This window comes from Electrona antarctica (assembly GCF_951216825.1).
Source record: "Electrona antarctica genome assembly, chromosome: 18".
Taxonomy (NCBI): Eukaryota; Metazoa; Chordata; class Actinopteri; order Myctophiformes; family Myctophidae; genus Electrona; species Electrona antarctica.
In genome coordinates this window covers 28,649,909-28,665,114 of record NC_136799.1, presented here as the reverse complement: position 1 = coordinate 28,665,114, position 15,206 = coordinate 28,649,909, and the positions used below count along the sequence as shown (strand labels likewise).

General features: G+C 46.4%; 1 protein-coding gene across 1 annotated transcript in view; it reads right to left on the bottom strand.

Moving 5' to 3' along the window:
- qkia (QKI, KH domain containing, RNA binding a) overlaps positions 1-15,206 on the bottom strand; it is an 83,186-nt gene that overhangs the window by 33,024 nt on the left and 34,956 nt on the right. Inside the window, exon 3 of the mRNA XM_079527475.1 lies at positions 2,587-2,703. Within this exon, the coding sequence (XP_079383601.1) occupies positions 2,587-2,703 (117 nt within the window). The remainder of the gene's footprint in view (positions 1-2,586; positions 2,704-15,206) is intronic.

The window sequence follows — 15,206 nt, the reverse complement described above, 5'->3', positions numbered from 1 at the left end:
GCCACATTCAAATATTTCTCCCTCTACCTGCCTCTATACTGCCATCTACGCGGCTTGCTGCTCTCTCTCCTGTCATCTTTTATCCCCCCTCGTTTGTCTCCACTCTGCCATTGTTCCTCCCCCCCCACCACCCTGCTTTTCTACCCCTCTCAGTCTCTCTCACCCTGAAGCCACTGCAGGATCTCTCTTCTTCTCTCCCCCTCTCTAGCTCCAGTGGGCCAGCTACCCGTCAGGCAGCGCCGCCCAAGAGAGAGCAGCCATCTGAATTATTGAGAGCATAAAAACGCTGCCGCTAATGGATCCTGAATAAACACACAGGCTTAGCTTAGCTTAGCTGCTACTGCTGCTCAGTATGCCACAGGGATGAGAGAGACTCAACACGGAGGCTAAGCAGGGGGAGGAGGGGTGAGGGGGGGTGTGTGAAAAGACACACGCTATGCCTCCTCTACCTTTAAAAATTAAATAATCTTTTCTTTTCACACCTCGTATTTACACACCTGAATATCCATGGAAGTGACACACATATGGAACACTTTTCAAACATTTGAAATCCATGACTCAATTATGTCAAAACATTGGCCATCGCATGCTAGTCTGTCTCTCATTAACGTCTGAATGTGCAAGCAGAGCCTTTAACGTTGGTCAGGTCATTGTGAAGGGCTTTGGACAGGTCCCGCAGACGCACACACACACACACACACACACACAGACGAAAAACAAGCTGGACGTTAGGTCATTAAGATTTAAGATTATAGGAGATAATCATAGATTAATGTAACGGGCTGAGAGCAACTTCCAAATGAGGTGTGAGAAAAGTGAGCTCTCGTGGAATGAGCGTGCGCAGTGTGTTCACCCACCCACCACTAATACTTGCTAAATCCAATTCCAAAAAGACCCTTAAATGAACATCTCCATCTTGAGCCATGGTAATGAAAAGCACTAAAGAGGTACTGAGGTAGAAGAGGTGGGAAAGGAATTAAGCCAAGAATAGAAAATCAAAACAAAGAGAAAATATGAAGAGGCCCTAGAGCAGCAAACAGAGCTTCTAGGAGTGTAGCGTACCGCTGGGAATCTTTGTACCATTGATGCAGCCCATAAACTGCGTGTGTGTGTGTAGGGGGGGGGGGGGGGGGGTTCCCATGTGTGCAAGATAAAATACACTTCTCTCCTGACTTATGCAAATGAATTGTAAAGCAGCACTAGTGCCTGGCAAATTAAAGGGAGAACGCAATAACTGCTAAGGAAAACACACAAATCCAAAGTTAAAGTGCCACAGGTAAGTAAACAAGTGTTGCTGAGAATCAGCTACTGCACGTGGAATAACATTTAGAATTAGGTGCAAAAAACAATTAATGCAACCGTTTCCTCGCCTGCATTTGCCTCGTAAAAAGAATAACCCTAAAAAGACGAACTAAATTCCATTGTAACCAAACCATTTGAGCTTTGATCTAAACCCATCAGACCTTTTATCTAAACTCTGGCACCCCAACGGGCATAAAAGGCCTCAGCTGCTCAGCTCTTAAACGTCCAGGAATAGAGTCGGCTCCTGGCCTGCACCGTCTGGTACGCTCCTGCCTTCTGCACACACACCACTGTACAGCCTTGGACAGCCCAGTGCTATCAGATATCTGGATGCAGACATCAGACAGGCGTCAACTCTCTCCCTGTGTGTGAGTGTGTGTGTGCGTGCGTGCGTGTGGTCACAGTGTTGGGTAGTTTCAAATCGTTAATACCTTTATGAAAGGATTGACACTTTTAGAGGTGACATACTGTACAGTTGGGTGCCACCGATATCACCCTTATCATTTGACCCATTTAGGCCTGACCTCAAAATTTAAAAAAATCCTTCTAAATCCTCCAGTTTTCTGAAATAAATATTTTCACGATTTTTCAAAAATAGCAGACCTACAAGCTCGTAGCGCGCCACTCGGTGGCGCGCTATGAGCTTGTAGATCTGCTATTTTTCAATAGCTAAACTATAACATAATGTTTAAAACACCAAAAGGGTTCCCGCCCAAAATGGGTTAACGGTCCTTTTGCGCAGATCACGCAAACCTCAGCAAAAAGAAAAGGACAATATCGATGGCCTCCAACTGTACTGTATGTTGCGCTACATTTTACCATAAATTAATGCCCTATACTTCGTCATACTACAGTGTTAAACAAATGTAATAAAAATATCCCATCATGTACTAGCTCAAAACGTATCGCGACGGTATACTACAGTATAGATATTGTAGCCACGGTGTGTGTCAACTGTCAGTAGGGATGTGCACAGCTAGTCTGATGGTCTATGAAGCGTTGCTGGTTTAACATTATTAACGGAAATGTATTGAAAACCACACTAGTCGTGTAGTCGTCTTGAAAAGTTTAAAGTAAAAAAAAAAGTGCAGATATACAAGCTCACAGTAAGCTTATTCTGCTATTCTATTCTTATATCTGCTATTCTTGAGCATATCTGAAAAATCTTGATTTTGAGGCAAAAGTTTGAGAACTACTGATTTAGAAGGCATTTGTAGACCGACATCAGGTCTTAAGGGGGGGGTTAAAAGCTTTTTTTTTGGATGGTTTAATGGTGCTGCTTACCTTCTTTTTGTCCCTCATGGAGCTCTTGCCCCTCACCATGATTTTGCATGCAGTCTCTGCTTCCAGCTGCTTGGCTGTGAGTCCGCGAGGACCAAGAATCCTCCCCACAAAGTTATACTGCAGGACGAGAGAGAGAGAGAGAATGAGAAAGAAGGCAAGAGATTAGACAAGTCTACAGAGTACCACTGAATATAGAGTATTGAAAGATTAAAACGTTTAGGCCAAAGTACAGCACAGAGTTTTATTTCACACAGGGACCTCAGTGATTGGAATCGGACCACATTGGAGAGAAGCACTTCAACCCCCACCCAACTGTTACTCATGGTTCACTACAACCCCCACCCAACTGTTACTCATGGTTCACTACAACCCCCACCCAACTGTTACTCATGGTTCACTACAACCCCCACCCAACTGTTACTCATGGTTCACTACAACCCCCACCCAACTGTTACTCATGGTTCACTATAACCCCCACCCAACTGTTACTCATGGTTCACTACAACCCCCACCCAACTGTTACTCATGGTTCACTATAACCTCCACCCAACTGTTACTCATGGTTCACTACAACCCCCACCCAACTGTTACTCATGGTTCACTACAACCCCCACCCAACTGTTACTCATGGTTCACTACAACCCCCACCCAACTGTTACTCATGGTTCACTACAACCCCCACCCAACTGTTACTCATGGTTCACTACAACCCCCACCCAACTGTTACTCATGGTTCACTACAACCCCCACCCAACTGTTACTCATGGTTCACTACAACCCCCACCCAACTGTTACTCATGGTTCACTACAACCCCCACCCAACTGTTACTCATGGTTCACTACAACCCCCACCCAACTGTTACTCATGGTTCACTACAACCCCCACCCAACTGTTACTCATGGTTCACTACAACCCCCACCCAACTGTTACTCATGGTTCACTACAACCCCCACCTAACTGTTACTCATGGTTCACTACAACCCCCACCCAACTGTTACTCATGGTTCACACAATAATCTTCAATTAACTCTGCCTGTGAATTAAGTTATGTCTGGGATAAAACAATTAAAATAAAAGGACTCAAGACCGCTCGGCTGCATGTCAGCTCATTGCCAGTCCAACTCCGATTGTTTTTAGAAAATACAGTGAAGTTCAAACCCCCCCTAAAGTTTCTCTTAGAGGCAGTGGTGTTTCCAGTAATTACATTTTGGGCAGGAGACTCCTGCCGGATTCAGGGGTGTTTGCAACCCAGAATACTGTGTAGTATGTGGCTATACACTAGTATACTTTGTCATACGACCTAACGACAAACAACGAAAATAGCTTTTCTATAAGTACACTAAGACTCATTTATTTTTACATTATTTTGGCATTTAAGAAAAATAAATGTTATTTCTAAAATTATAAATGACATGCCCAACATATGGATGGCAGGTTGAACTTGGTTAATAACAAAGCCCAGGCAGCGACAGGCCACCCCTCTACTTTGCGGTACTGAACCCCCTACCCGGCTGAGCCAGACATCCTTTATTACCGCATCACGCTGGGAGCAGCCTGCCAGGCCACAGGAAAATGAAATCTTTCTTGAGGGTCGAGGGAAATGGAAAATGAAACTACGGGGAATTAGAGGCGCGCAAGGAACAGGGGGGTGGAGGTGTAGAAAAGGCGGAGAGAGGGTGTTAAGAGGGAGGCGGGGGGGGGGGGGGGGGGTTGCAGTGAGGTGAGGCACCCCGCTTGGCGCAATTTTCTTATCGAGGTCCCCCTCCCCCTCCCCCCTTCACTGGTGAGTGGCTTTGCGGCTTTGTACCAAAAGGAAATGTATTTACCAACGTAATCCTCAGCACTTGAAGCAGGCTTCTGCCAGGATAAAGGGGAATTGTGTTGAAATAATCCAACACATTTTCAGCCAAAATAAAAACAGAAGGTAAGGAGGAGAGAGCAGAAGGGAGGTGGGGGCTCAGGAGGAGGGGGGGGGGGGGTGACAGATGAAACAAAACGGTCGCGTTTATACGTGGCACGAGTGTAGTCGCTGGCATTCAGAGAGAGAGACAGCGTGATGGGGAAAATAAATCTACTGTTATTGAAAATGGGATATTTATACTGTCGTCATGCACATTATTTTCCAAAAGCTGAAGTAACCACAAGTGTAATGTCACAGTGGAAGGCTTTTGCTATGGCGATCCCAGGCGTAACCGTTCCCGTTTCTCTGGTCATAACAATGAACAGTGACACCGCGGCGCTAACTTCTTAACTGCAGTCACATCTGCTTACACACTTCAATGCCTCTGCAAATAAATAAAATATATTAACAAATCCAAAAGAGAGAAAAAAAAGGGCCATTGGAGAACAGATGCATGTAATTTCAGATGCATTACAAATCTAAGGTGGTTCCTATAAAACAAACAGGAGGACCCGAGTTAAAACTCGTGTCACCGACTGTCACAGAGGTCCCTGTCTGAATCTGATCTGTCTGGGGCTAGTATTACTAACACACACATTGTGGATGGAAAGACAAGAATTCCTGTGGATGACAACAGTGTTCCGAAGTGGTGTGTGTGTGTGTGTGTGTGTGTGTGTGTGTGTGTGTTGCAGATGCATCAATTTTATTACCACTTTGATTAAATCATCACAAATCCAAAATAAATGCACGGTATGTTTTGTGTAATTCTTTGGTGGTACGTCGCCTATCCGCTCTCTGAGATCACTGACCAGCTATGCACAATGGCAGCCTTTTAATACATGCTTGCACGCGGCCGTGTGCACACACAAACACACAAACAGACATAACCTCAAGGAATGAAGGAGAGAGCTGTCTTTCTGCATTACAGTACCAGCTGCAGATGAGGGGCAACACAGAGCTCTAAGCACTGTGACACACACACACACACACACACACACACACACACACACACACACACACACACACACACACACACACACACACACACACACACACACACACACACACACACACACACACACACACACACACACACACACACACACACACACACACACACACACACACACACACACACACACACACACACACACACACACACAGTAGAGCTTGGCGCTAGGACATTCAAAGTGATATCACAAGCTTTACGGATCAACATTCAATGAGTCTCCATCCTCCCATTCTGTCTAATCGTCATCGTCTTTAACGGATATCAGATTCCCGAAAAGCACAAATTAAAAAAGGAAGCAAACTGCAAGACTCGTTATTCTTTGGCAGGGTGCCTGGTGGTTCAACTAGCTGATTCGTACTCGGGGTACTCATAACTCAGATTCCTATCGTGTCTTGCATGTACCCGCCCTCTGCCCTCAGTTTCTTCTCTACATTCAAAACAATATATTTGTTGATGTTGAATGTGAGATTTTCCAGATTTGTCTACAGATTTTCTCATATAGTCCATTAAAATGTTGATATATTGCCCAGCTCCATTGTGTAGGCATGCACACATTATGGATGGTCATTGTACTTGTGTGCAAGGCGCAAGTTGGCAGCTAGACAGAGTGCATTTCTTGTTTTTCTGGCGATAGGGTGCAAAACTGCAAATCTCAAATTGTGCTACCGTTATCTACTACAAATACTGTTAACATTGAGTGACTGCAGATTCTTCCAGCGGTGAAATTACCCTTTTAGTCACGTACAAAGCAGCATGAGCTGTGATTGGTGGACTTTTGTGGGGATACATACATAGTCCATACAGATAACACCTGTTTCAGACAGCTTGGCCTGCGGGCGTACAAATTAAAATAAATCCATGCAGGTGTCTGATCCAAAAAGTCAAAGTTTCACTAGTTAGAAATCCCCAAACTGACTAACTGAAAATAGCATTTTAACATCTCACTCCTTCTGCCTTCTCCGTGTTGCTTATACCATCTTTCTTTCTACCAGCTTTCTCAGTCTCTCCCTGGACATGAATATGTTGATGATGATTGGACATGGCAGTGAGCAGCGGACTGATGGAAGGAAGTGGGTAGGGATGGAGCAGGGCAGGGGGAGAGAGAGAGAGAGAGCGAGAGAGAGAGAGAGAGAGAGAGAGACACACACACACACACACACACACACGAGGGAATTTCATGCTTTCAGTAACTGGAAATGTAATTATGAACAAAACCAGTTAGCCACCACTAGTCTCTGGTGGAAGGTTAGAGGCAAAGAAAGACTCTTGTGTCCCGCCATCACCCATAAAAAGAAAAAAGGGGAGGGGAAAAAAACAAAACGTGATGGTTTTTCCACACTGGAATAATAATTTGTCATGTGTTCTTTCCTTGGTGCTCAAGCAAGTGTATGCATAGGCATGTGGGCGCATGTGCGTGTGCGTCTTGTTGACGTTGGGGACGCCTGCTTCTAATGATGATGAGGGCACACAGGCGTGCGGCAACGACCAGGGAGCACGTCTGGGCAAAATGTCGTGCAAGCAAGCAGCCACAAATGCTGTGCACGTGTGCATGCACTGCCTGGTCTCAGTGCAGGAAAGTTCAGAGATGCGGCCACATCAAATGTCTGGATTTCTACTGCCGTCTGTGTTCATCACCCATGTATGGTAGAGACAAAACACACTGCCTTGTCCAATTAAAACCTCCCAGGTCCAACTAGACGTCTACTCGAAATACAAACGGAGCCCAAATTGACTGCAGGTTAGAATTTTTATGACCTCTACAGGTACCTACGGTATATTTGGTTGGCCTTTAGTGCCTTTCAGCTCTGCAGTTTGAAGTCTTGACTCGCTTCTCGCAGAGGCCGCTTTGAAAAGGGCGAATGCCATTTTAAGCTGTTGGAATATGGAAACAATGGAGAACTCGTGTGTTGGAGTCATCAGGGGATGCTTCGACCCACCAGTAACTCCACTCCACAAAGCCTAGCCAGGAAGTGTAGGATGGCTACAGCACCTTTCCTCGCATAGACACCACTTCAATTTCTCTTCTACACAACTCACCAGAAATACAACACCACCTACGCAGCAACTACAAAGAAAGCATGGTTCTCTGTTCCGCCCTCAAGCGGGCACACAGGTACTCTCGTTTCTTCCCCGACTGTGGTCTGGAAAGTGCGGCCTATAGGGACCCCCGTGGGGAAGCTGACGATGGGGTCACCACTCAGGGGGATGCTTGCAGTAATCTCTAGTGAAGTGGAAATGAAGCCCCATTTATCCCTACTAGTAAACAAGTTTATGTATGGAATATATTCAATTCCAAAAGCTGTACTCGTTCACTGTTAGCCGCTATTCCCACAACTAGTCATTAAAGACTCTGATTTAGCCATCCTGGGCTAAATCAGCTCCCGCTAACAAAAGAGGGAGGAAATACATAAATAAATAACCCTGCAAAAATTCATTTATACGTTCTATTTACAAATGCACTCTTGCCATCGCCATCTGGTGAACAGAATACATGCATAAACTATTTATTTTGCCAACTCCGCAACTCTCAGCAGCCTCTTCTCCTATTCCCTCCCCTCATTTACAGCATTAGGAGATTAGAGACACTGGGACCTTTGGTGGATGGACTCTCTCCCTTCTCCCACCCCATCTCTCTTTTATCTCATTCCTCCTCGAAGCTCTGAAAGCCAACACACACAGAGAGAGCAACACACACACAAACACACACACACACAGAGCAACACACATACAGAGAGCAACACACACCCACACACACACACACACACACACACACACACACACACACACACACACACACACACCCCCCGCCCCCCTTCAGGACGAGGGCTTACCCTGACATTAAAGGGTCTTTGTTTACCCGCCCTGTTATCGCTACTCCACAGGCGGGTTATGGCGTGCGTGTGTGTGTGTAAATATGTATGCATCTCCATGTTTGAGTGGCCGACTGCAGAACTATACAGAGTTCTTGCAGACACCCTCGGCTACACTCAGAAGCCGGCTGCCGTGAAAGTGTGCGTATGTGTGTGGGGGCATTTGAGTGCACGCGCAATACAAGAGCTGTGAGCGCACGCGCGCGTCCGTGTATTATGATTTGTGCCGCTGTGGTGTGAATGAGTGGAAACGACGGTTCCAGCAACATCGCTCGAGGGAAGCAGAACAATCGTTTCATGTGACAGTGGTGTTGGTTTGTGGCGATGGTGAGAAGGAGACAGGAAATGAGATCACGCATCCGTGCGTGCGGGGCTTTAGAGCGAGGAGTGGCTGGCCAAGGTGCGAGGAGAATACCAATCAACATGCTCGTAGGGTTCAGGGAAACGATCAGCAGTTCATTCGGTGCTGTGCATCGAGAAACTGTTGCTAAATCGCGCACCGCCATCCCTCTCTTTCTCTCCTATCTTTGCTCCCCCTTCACTCGCCTCACTCTTCCCCCGTTGCTGTCCTGACCTCAACAGTTTTATTGGGCAACAACTCACACAAAAGTAATGGCTGGCCCGCTAGGCCAGTACTGTTTCTCATGTCAAAGATACCTCTCCCTCCTCCAATATTTTGTTTTTTACTTCACCCCAAATTACAAGGGAGAGATCCGATCAAGGGCACAGAGACGAACAGTGGTGTTTTGTTGTCTGCACCAACCCCTGCTCTCTCCACGTGTCTAATAAAAGCTGTCTATCCTCAGCCATTCACGGCTGTCTCAGGATGCTCCTTCAGCACACATCCTTTTCTTCTCCCTGTCTGAGTCTGTCGATGTACGCTGCATCCAGTCATCCCTCTTTTGCATATCTGTCAGCTCCCCAACCTTCCTCCCTCCCTCACTGCGCAGATCTCTTGCAGAATAAATAAATCAATGTTTCCCTCTCGACTACACGCAACCTCCCCAACCGCGGGCTGGCTGCCTGCCCGTTTATCGCTCATTCATCTGCGGGCTGAAATGTTCATGCGTTCAATTAAATCCATCTTGTGCACCTCCCCTGTGTGACCCACACACAAGCGCCCACTACACGCACATACATTTCCACATACCGGTAGGTCATCAAGAGGCAGCGCAGGAGACAAGGAAAGGCTTGAGATAGAGAGGACTGGGGTGGACAGGGGCCGGAGGGTTGAGGTTCAACGGAGATGAACTTATGGAAGATTGCATCCACGGCCTGCGGGGAAGGACAGACGAACCAGGAGATGCGAGGCAATGCCATGCCAGGGCATTTGAGGAGCGCACGAGTGGACGTTTAGACTTTGATTCTGACGGGTGACATTTTCGCCTCAAAGCCCTATAGACTTCAAAGCACTCCATTCAGCACATCCAGCATTTAGCGCCTAATCCAAGGCTCCTTTGATAATTCTGTTTGGGTTTATTTTGGGGTTGCGGGCGGCAAGGAAATGGACTTGAAGGCAGAAGTGAGAGAGAGAGACGGGGAGAGAGAGAGAGAGACGGGGAGAGAGAGAGACGGGGGGAGAGAGAGAGAGAGAGAGAGAGAGAGAGAGAGAGAGAGAGAGAGAGAGAGAGACAGGGGGAGAGAGAGAGAGAGAGAGAGAGAGAGAGAGAGAGAGAGAGAGAGACGGGGAGAGAGAGAGAGAGAGAGAGAGAGAGAGAGAGAGAGACGGGGAGAGAGAGAGAGAGACGGGGAGAGAGAGACGGGGAGAGAGAGAGAGAGACGGGGAGAGAGAGAGAAAATGATGGAAGAGCAGAGATTGATGCCGGATGAAACGGCAGCAAGGGGTGAGCGGAGAGCAAGGTTCGCGAACTCTTAAATAAGCAAATGCGAAAAAGAAAAGGGAAGCGTAGAAAAGGGAGAGAGATAAGTTAAATAGCACCCAGCCTCTGCCTCAGTGTTCATCCGAGCGTTAGTTAATCAGCATAAGTCAATAGGAGACTGCCCTCTGACAAGGCCGAGAGCACCGTAGAATTATGCTAGCCACGCTACACTACGTAGCTGCAGCCTTATCCCACAGGGAGAAGAGAGGGAGATAGAGAAAGAGGGAAGATAGGGGATGGAGAGAGAGAGAGATGGATCAGACATAAAGAAGATTTGCCAGATCCCCTATTTTGGTTAATATATAAAATCCACAGGCTATGAGTCTTGGGTGAACTAAACATGAACTAAATAGCTCAAGTGAATACTGAGGCTGTGATGAGTGCATGGCTCGGCTCTGCGTGGAAAGCTATACAGAATATTTTTCATGCAGTCTATTTTTGCAACAACGGAGCAAACAATTAAATGTGACACTAATTGTATTGGCGTGTACACCCATGCGACGTGCATGCTGAGTGCATGTTGCCACCCCATTCTGAATGGGACATCACATTAAATCAGTCTATTGAATGGTCCAAGCAGGTGAGATACTGACAAGCTCAGTTAGGTGTTTTGTGTGGGTTGATGATGGCTACTGTTTTGACCGCGACACCGGCGGCGCCACGTCTCAGCGCTGTCCGAGTTGCGACCCGATAGGCACAGAATAGTAACTCGTGTTTTGGGCGAGAGGGTTTGCCCCAACTGCTACTGGCCAGAACGCTACGCCTCCGTCGTGGTCAAAACAGTAGCCATCCTCGACCCACAGAAGAAGACAAAACACCTACTGGTAGGTCAGTATCTCACCTACCAATCAATAGTCTGATTAAACGTGATAATGATTTTGTCGTTTACAAATCTAAATATTTGTTATTGTGTTATACATAGGTAGAGGCCTCATATCTGGGCTTCTTGCCTCCTCCTGGCACTTTCCCTTTCATATATTGTGTATTCTTTTGTATCGTTTTTATATTGTGCCAAATCAAATCAAAATAATGTCCGGTTCAGTGCATGACAGCATTCGGAGCCACTGATGTTGCTCGTGTATGTGTGAGAGCGCGTTTGGAAATGCTACTGTAGGATGGATAAAAGAGACAGAGAGACTGTGTGTACGCTGTGTGGTCCAGCAGCAGTGCGCGTGTGTGTGTGTGGTCATCCACATCTCCATGCGCTGCGTTGGGTACATGTGTGTCTCTCCTTTGATCCCTCTGTGAGCAGCCTGCCTCTTCTGTCCTTCATCTATCTCCCTCCCTCTGCCTAACGACTGTAGAGACACACGGGCCGGACACGGAACCGCAGCGTGAGCACAGCAAAACAAAGCCGGAGAGCCAGTCTAGATATAATTCACCTGCAGGTTTGTGGCCAATTTACAACTCCGGCTTTCAAGGCATAGATATGACCGCATAGGTGAATACAAAAATAATTATAAATACCAAAATACAACAAATGCATTCCTTTATCAACCTAAGACATCAGTTTAATTACCCTCTCTACCCACTAACTGAGGATAAGAGGGGGGTGGAGGGGGGGTGTGGGGGAATTACCATAATAATCACGCATGGCTGGCTAACCAGTGAGCTCTAAATATCCCCCGATCTCTTTCTCTCGGAGCAAGGTGAGGCAAGGTGAGATGAGGTGTGGTACGGTCCTGGGGCTGCTAATGACTTAACCCGTTAACACCGGGAAAGCATCCGTGTCAGTTTACATTTTAGATATGATTTTACATTTGCTATTGAATTTTTTTTTTTACAAAATCGTGAAAATGTGCACAAATCTTTGAATATATATTCTTGTAAAGTGGACATTTTCAACTCGGAACTTTGCTTCTGGCGGTCGCTGGAACGAAATATTTTGAGATAGGGGTCGGCGGCCAAATATACATATGGTTTGCGGTGGTAGTTGACGTGGAAAAATTCGAGAACCACCAATCGAGTTTTTCAGAAAACTTGTGTAGGATTTGGAAGAGGATTATTTGGGCCTCAGGTCTTAATGGGTTAAGGGGGTGAAGGAGGAGATCAAGCTCTGGCATGATGATGATGTGATGACACCCTCACGGGAACCAGCCTAATGACTTTCACGCAAGAGCAAACCAGCAAAGACGTACCGGGGTCCAAAATACTGTCTGCTCAGTGCACCACCACGGCCTTGCTTTTATACGTCTTATATCCAAAAATCTGTACCGCTTCCCGTGGCAGTGATGCGCTGCAGCGGCAATACGTTGCTCACGTTTCACTGTCGCACATTTGTTATTTTGACCTCCCCAAGCCACCCACACACACACACACACACACACACACACACACACACACACACACACACACACACACACACACACACACACACACACACACACACACACACACACACACACACACACACACACACACACACACACACACACACACACACACACACACACACACACACACACACACACACACACACACACACACACACACACACACACACACACACACACACACACACACACACACACACACACACACACACACACACACACACACAGAAAGACTGCTCTTCTTATTGATGTGCATACATTCAGACAAGGAACTTTTAACCAATTAAGGCCTATTTTGTACCTTCTACAAGGTCACACTGCTCTGTGTGTGTGTGTGAGATGGGGGGGACAGAGAGAGAGAGAGAGAGAGAGAGAGAGAGAGAATTAAAGTGGCTCACACCCATATTCAAACAGCGAAGAAAAATATTAAACACTCATTATGTGGCTGCCATTGAAAAACAACTGCATTGAATGGTCGATTTGCCTTGAATTAGTGTCACCTGAATGATGGCTGATGGAGACTGACTGAGAAAAGACGAACATGAAGCACTAAGCAAAGACCGACAGGCCGGCATCCTTCGACTGGTTTTCATGCACTTAAAGAATCATAAACAACAGCGGCGGCGGCAGCTTTCAAAATGCCGCCTCCAGCAACTGAGAGCATGAGGCCATTTTTGTGATCAATCCCTGTGCCCCCCAATCCCTCTGCAGAGAAGTCATTTGTGATGCTCAATTGGAGTCATTTGGCATCAAAGGGCAGGCTAATAACCAGCAAATGAAGACTTGACTGGGATCAAACAGCTGTTCCTGTGACGACCCAGCAGCTTGGGCACCAAGGAGACCGGAAAGGAGGGGGAGGTAGGTTGTTTTAACAGGCAACTGAACCACTTGAGCCCTAGCGTTCCTATTCTCGGAGAAACGGTCGCCAAACATAGCAGATCTACAATGCGTCACAACGCATTGTGAGATGCGGACTTAATACTACCACGTTCAACAGCACTACAGACTGCCTGACTTCTCATAATACAGGCTAAAGTGCTGTCTATTATAAGTTACAATGCAAGCCCACCATGACATTTTAGGCAAAGCGTCACAGTGTGTAATACAGAGCTCTTATTAGAGTGGATTAGCATAGCACCGATCAAGCTTCATGTACAAACTGGGGGGGGGGGGGGGGGGTGCTCCTGTACATGCTAACCATGCTAACGGAGGCTGACGTCGGAGAGGCCTGTGCCGTCTGCAAACGTCTCCAAAATAAAAGACCTTCTCTTCTCGGTGGCTCTTTCAAAGCTGTTTATCAGTAGCTCAACACCTTACGTCTAGAACTCGGTGTCCCATTTCACAGAGTCAGCAGCACAGCAAGGGGTGTGTGAGCTAGGTCTGGGCGATTAACTGGAAAACATATTGAAACCAATAACAGACTTAATCTTGTACATAATCGAGAAGTAGGTTTTATGTTTTTTTTGCGGCTTTCGCCTTTATTTTTGATAGAGGGACAGACAGTATGCGGACAGGAAATGGGGGAGAGAGATGGGGGAGTGACAGTTTAGTGGCAGCAAAGGCCGTCGGGATCGGGAGTCGAACCCGCGGCACACTGCCAGACTGACTACCGGCCAAGGTGCCTGGACCGCTGAGCCACGGCCCAGGCCAGGATTTATGTTTTTATTCCTTCTTATATAATATAGATCTATGAATTGACAGGAATTAGCCAGATTAAGCACTTAATGATGGCATACAAAAACAGTAAAAATAACCGTTCTACAAGCCAACAATGACATAATGATCGGCTTTTTTTTAGATGTATTTAATGATAATGCAAACATCATTCAAAACACATAATTACAGATGCATGACGGGTATTTTTACCATATTTTTCATTCATTGTAAGAGGTGGTTTGAGATGGTGATATTGATTTCATTGAATTGATATTAGCCAGCCCTACTGTGCACATGGGAAACGGAGAACAAACAAAGTTCCTAATATCTCATATATACACGAGTCATTTCTGTCACAGTCTATTCAGGCTCAACCCCTAGCATTCCTTATTTCCTTGCATCGGTAGGCCTATACTTGTTGCTAATTTACATAGACGCTAGACATAAGGTCGTCAGAGGCCTATGTTGTTAACTTGTTCACCCATATGCTATGCACTCTGTATACAGACGCGTCGTTTCCTCCAAATGCGTTACGTTTGTTTACCCATTGTTGGCTGACTAGAATTCATGCAGTTCTGATCCTGCACTTTGTAATTCACTCTGGATAAGAGCATCTGCTAACTGGCTAAATTGTAAATAGACGGCGACGCACATATCAAAATGCCTTAGCAGACGACACCTGAAGGTCAACGGCAAAGCAGCCTATCAGAGCGTGTGTGTGTGTGTGTGTGTGTGTGTGAGAGAGACACAGAGAGAGAGAGCTAGCTACAGATAGGGTTTAATTGAAGATGGAAGTTATCAGATGGCCCGCCACTCTGCTGTCAGTCAGGACGCAGTCACCACGGTGACGCGTCATGGTGCTCTGCACATTGGTGACATGGCTGTATGCACACATACAAACACACACACACACACACACACACACACACACACACACACACACACACACACACACACACACACACACA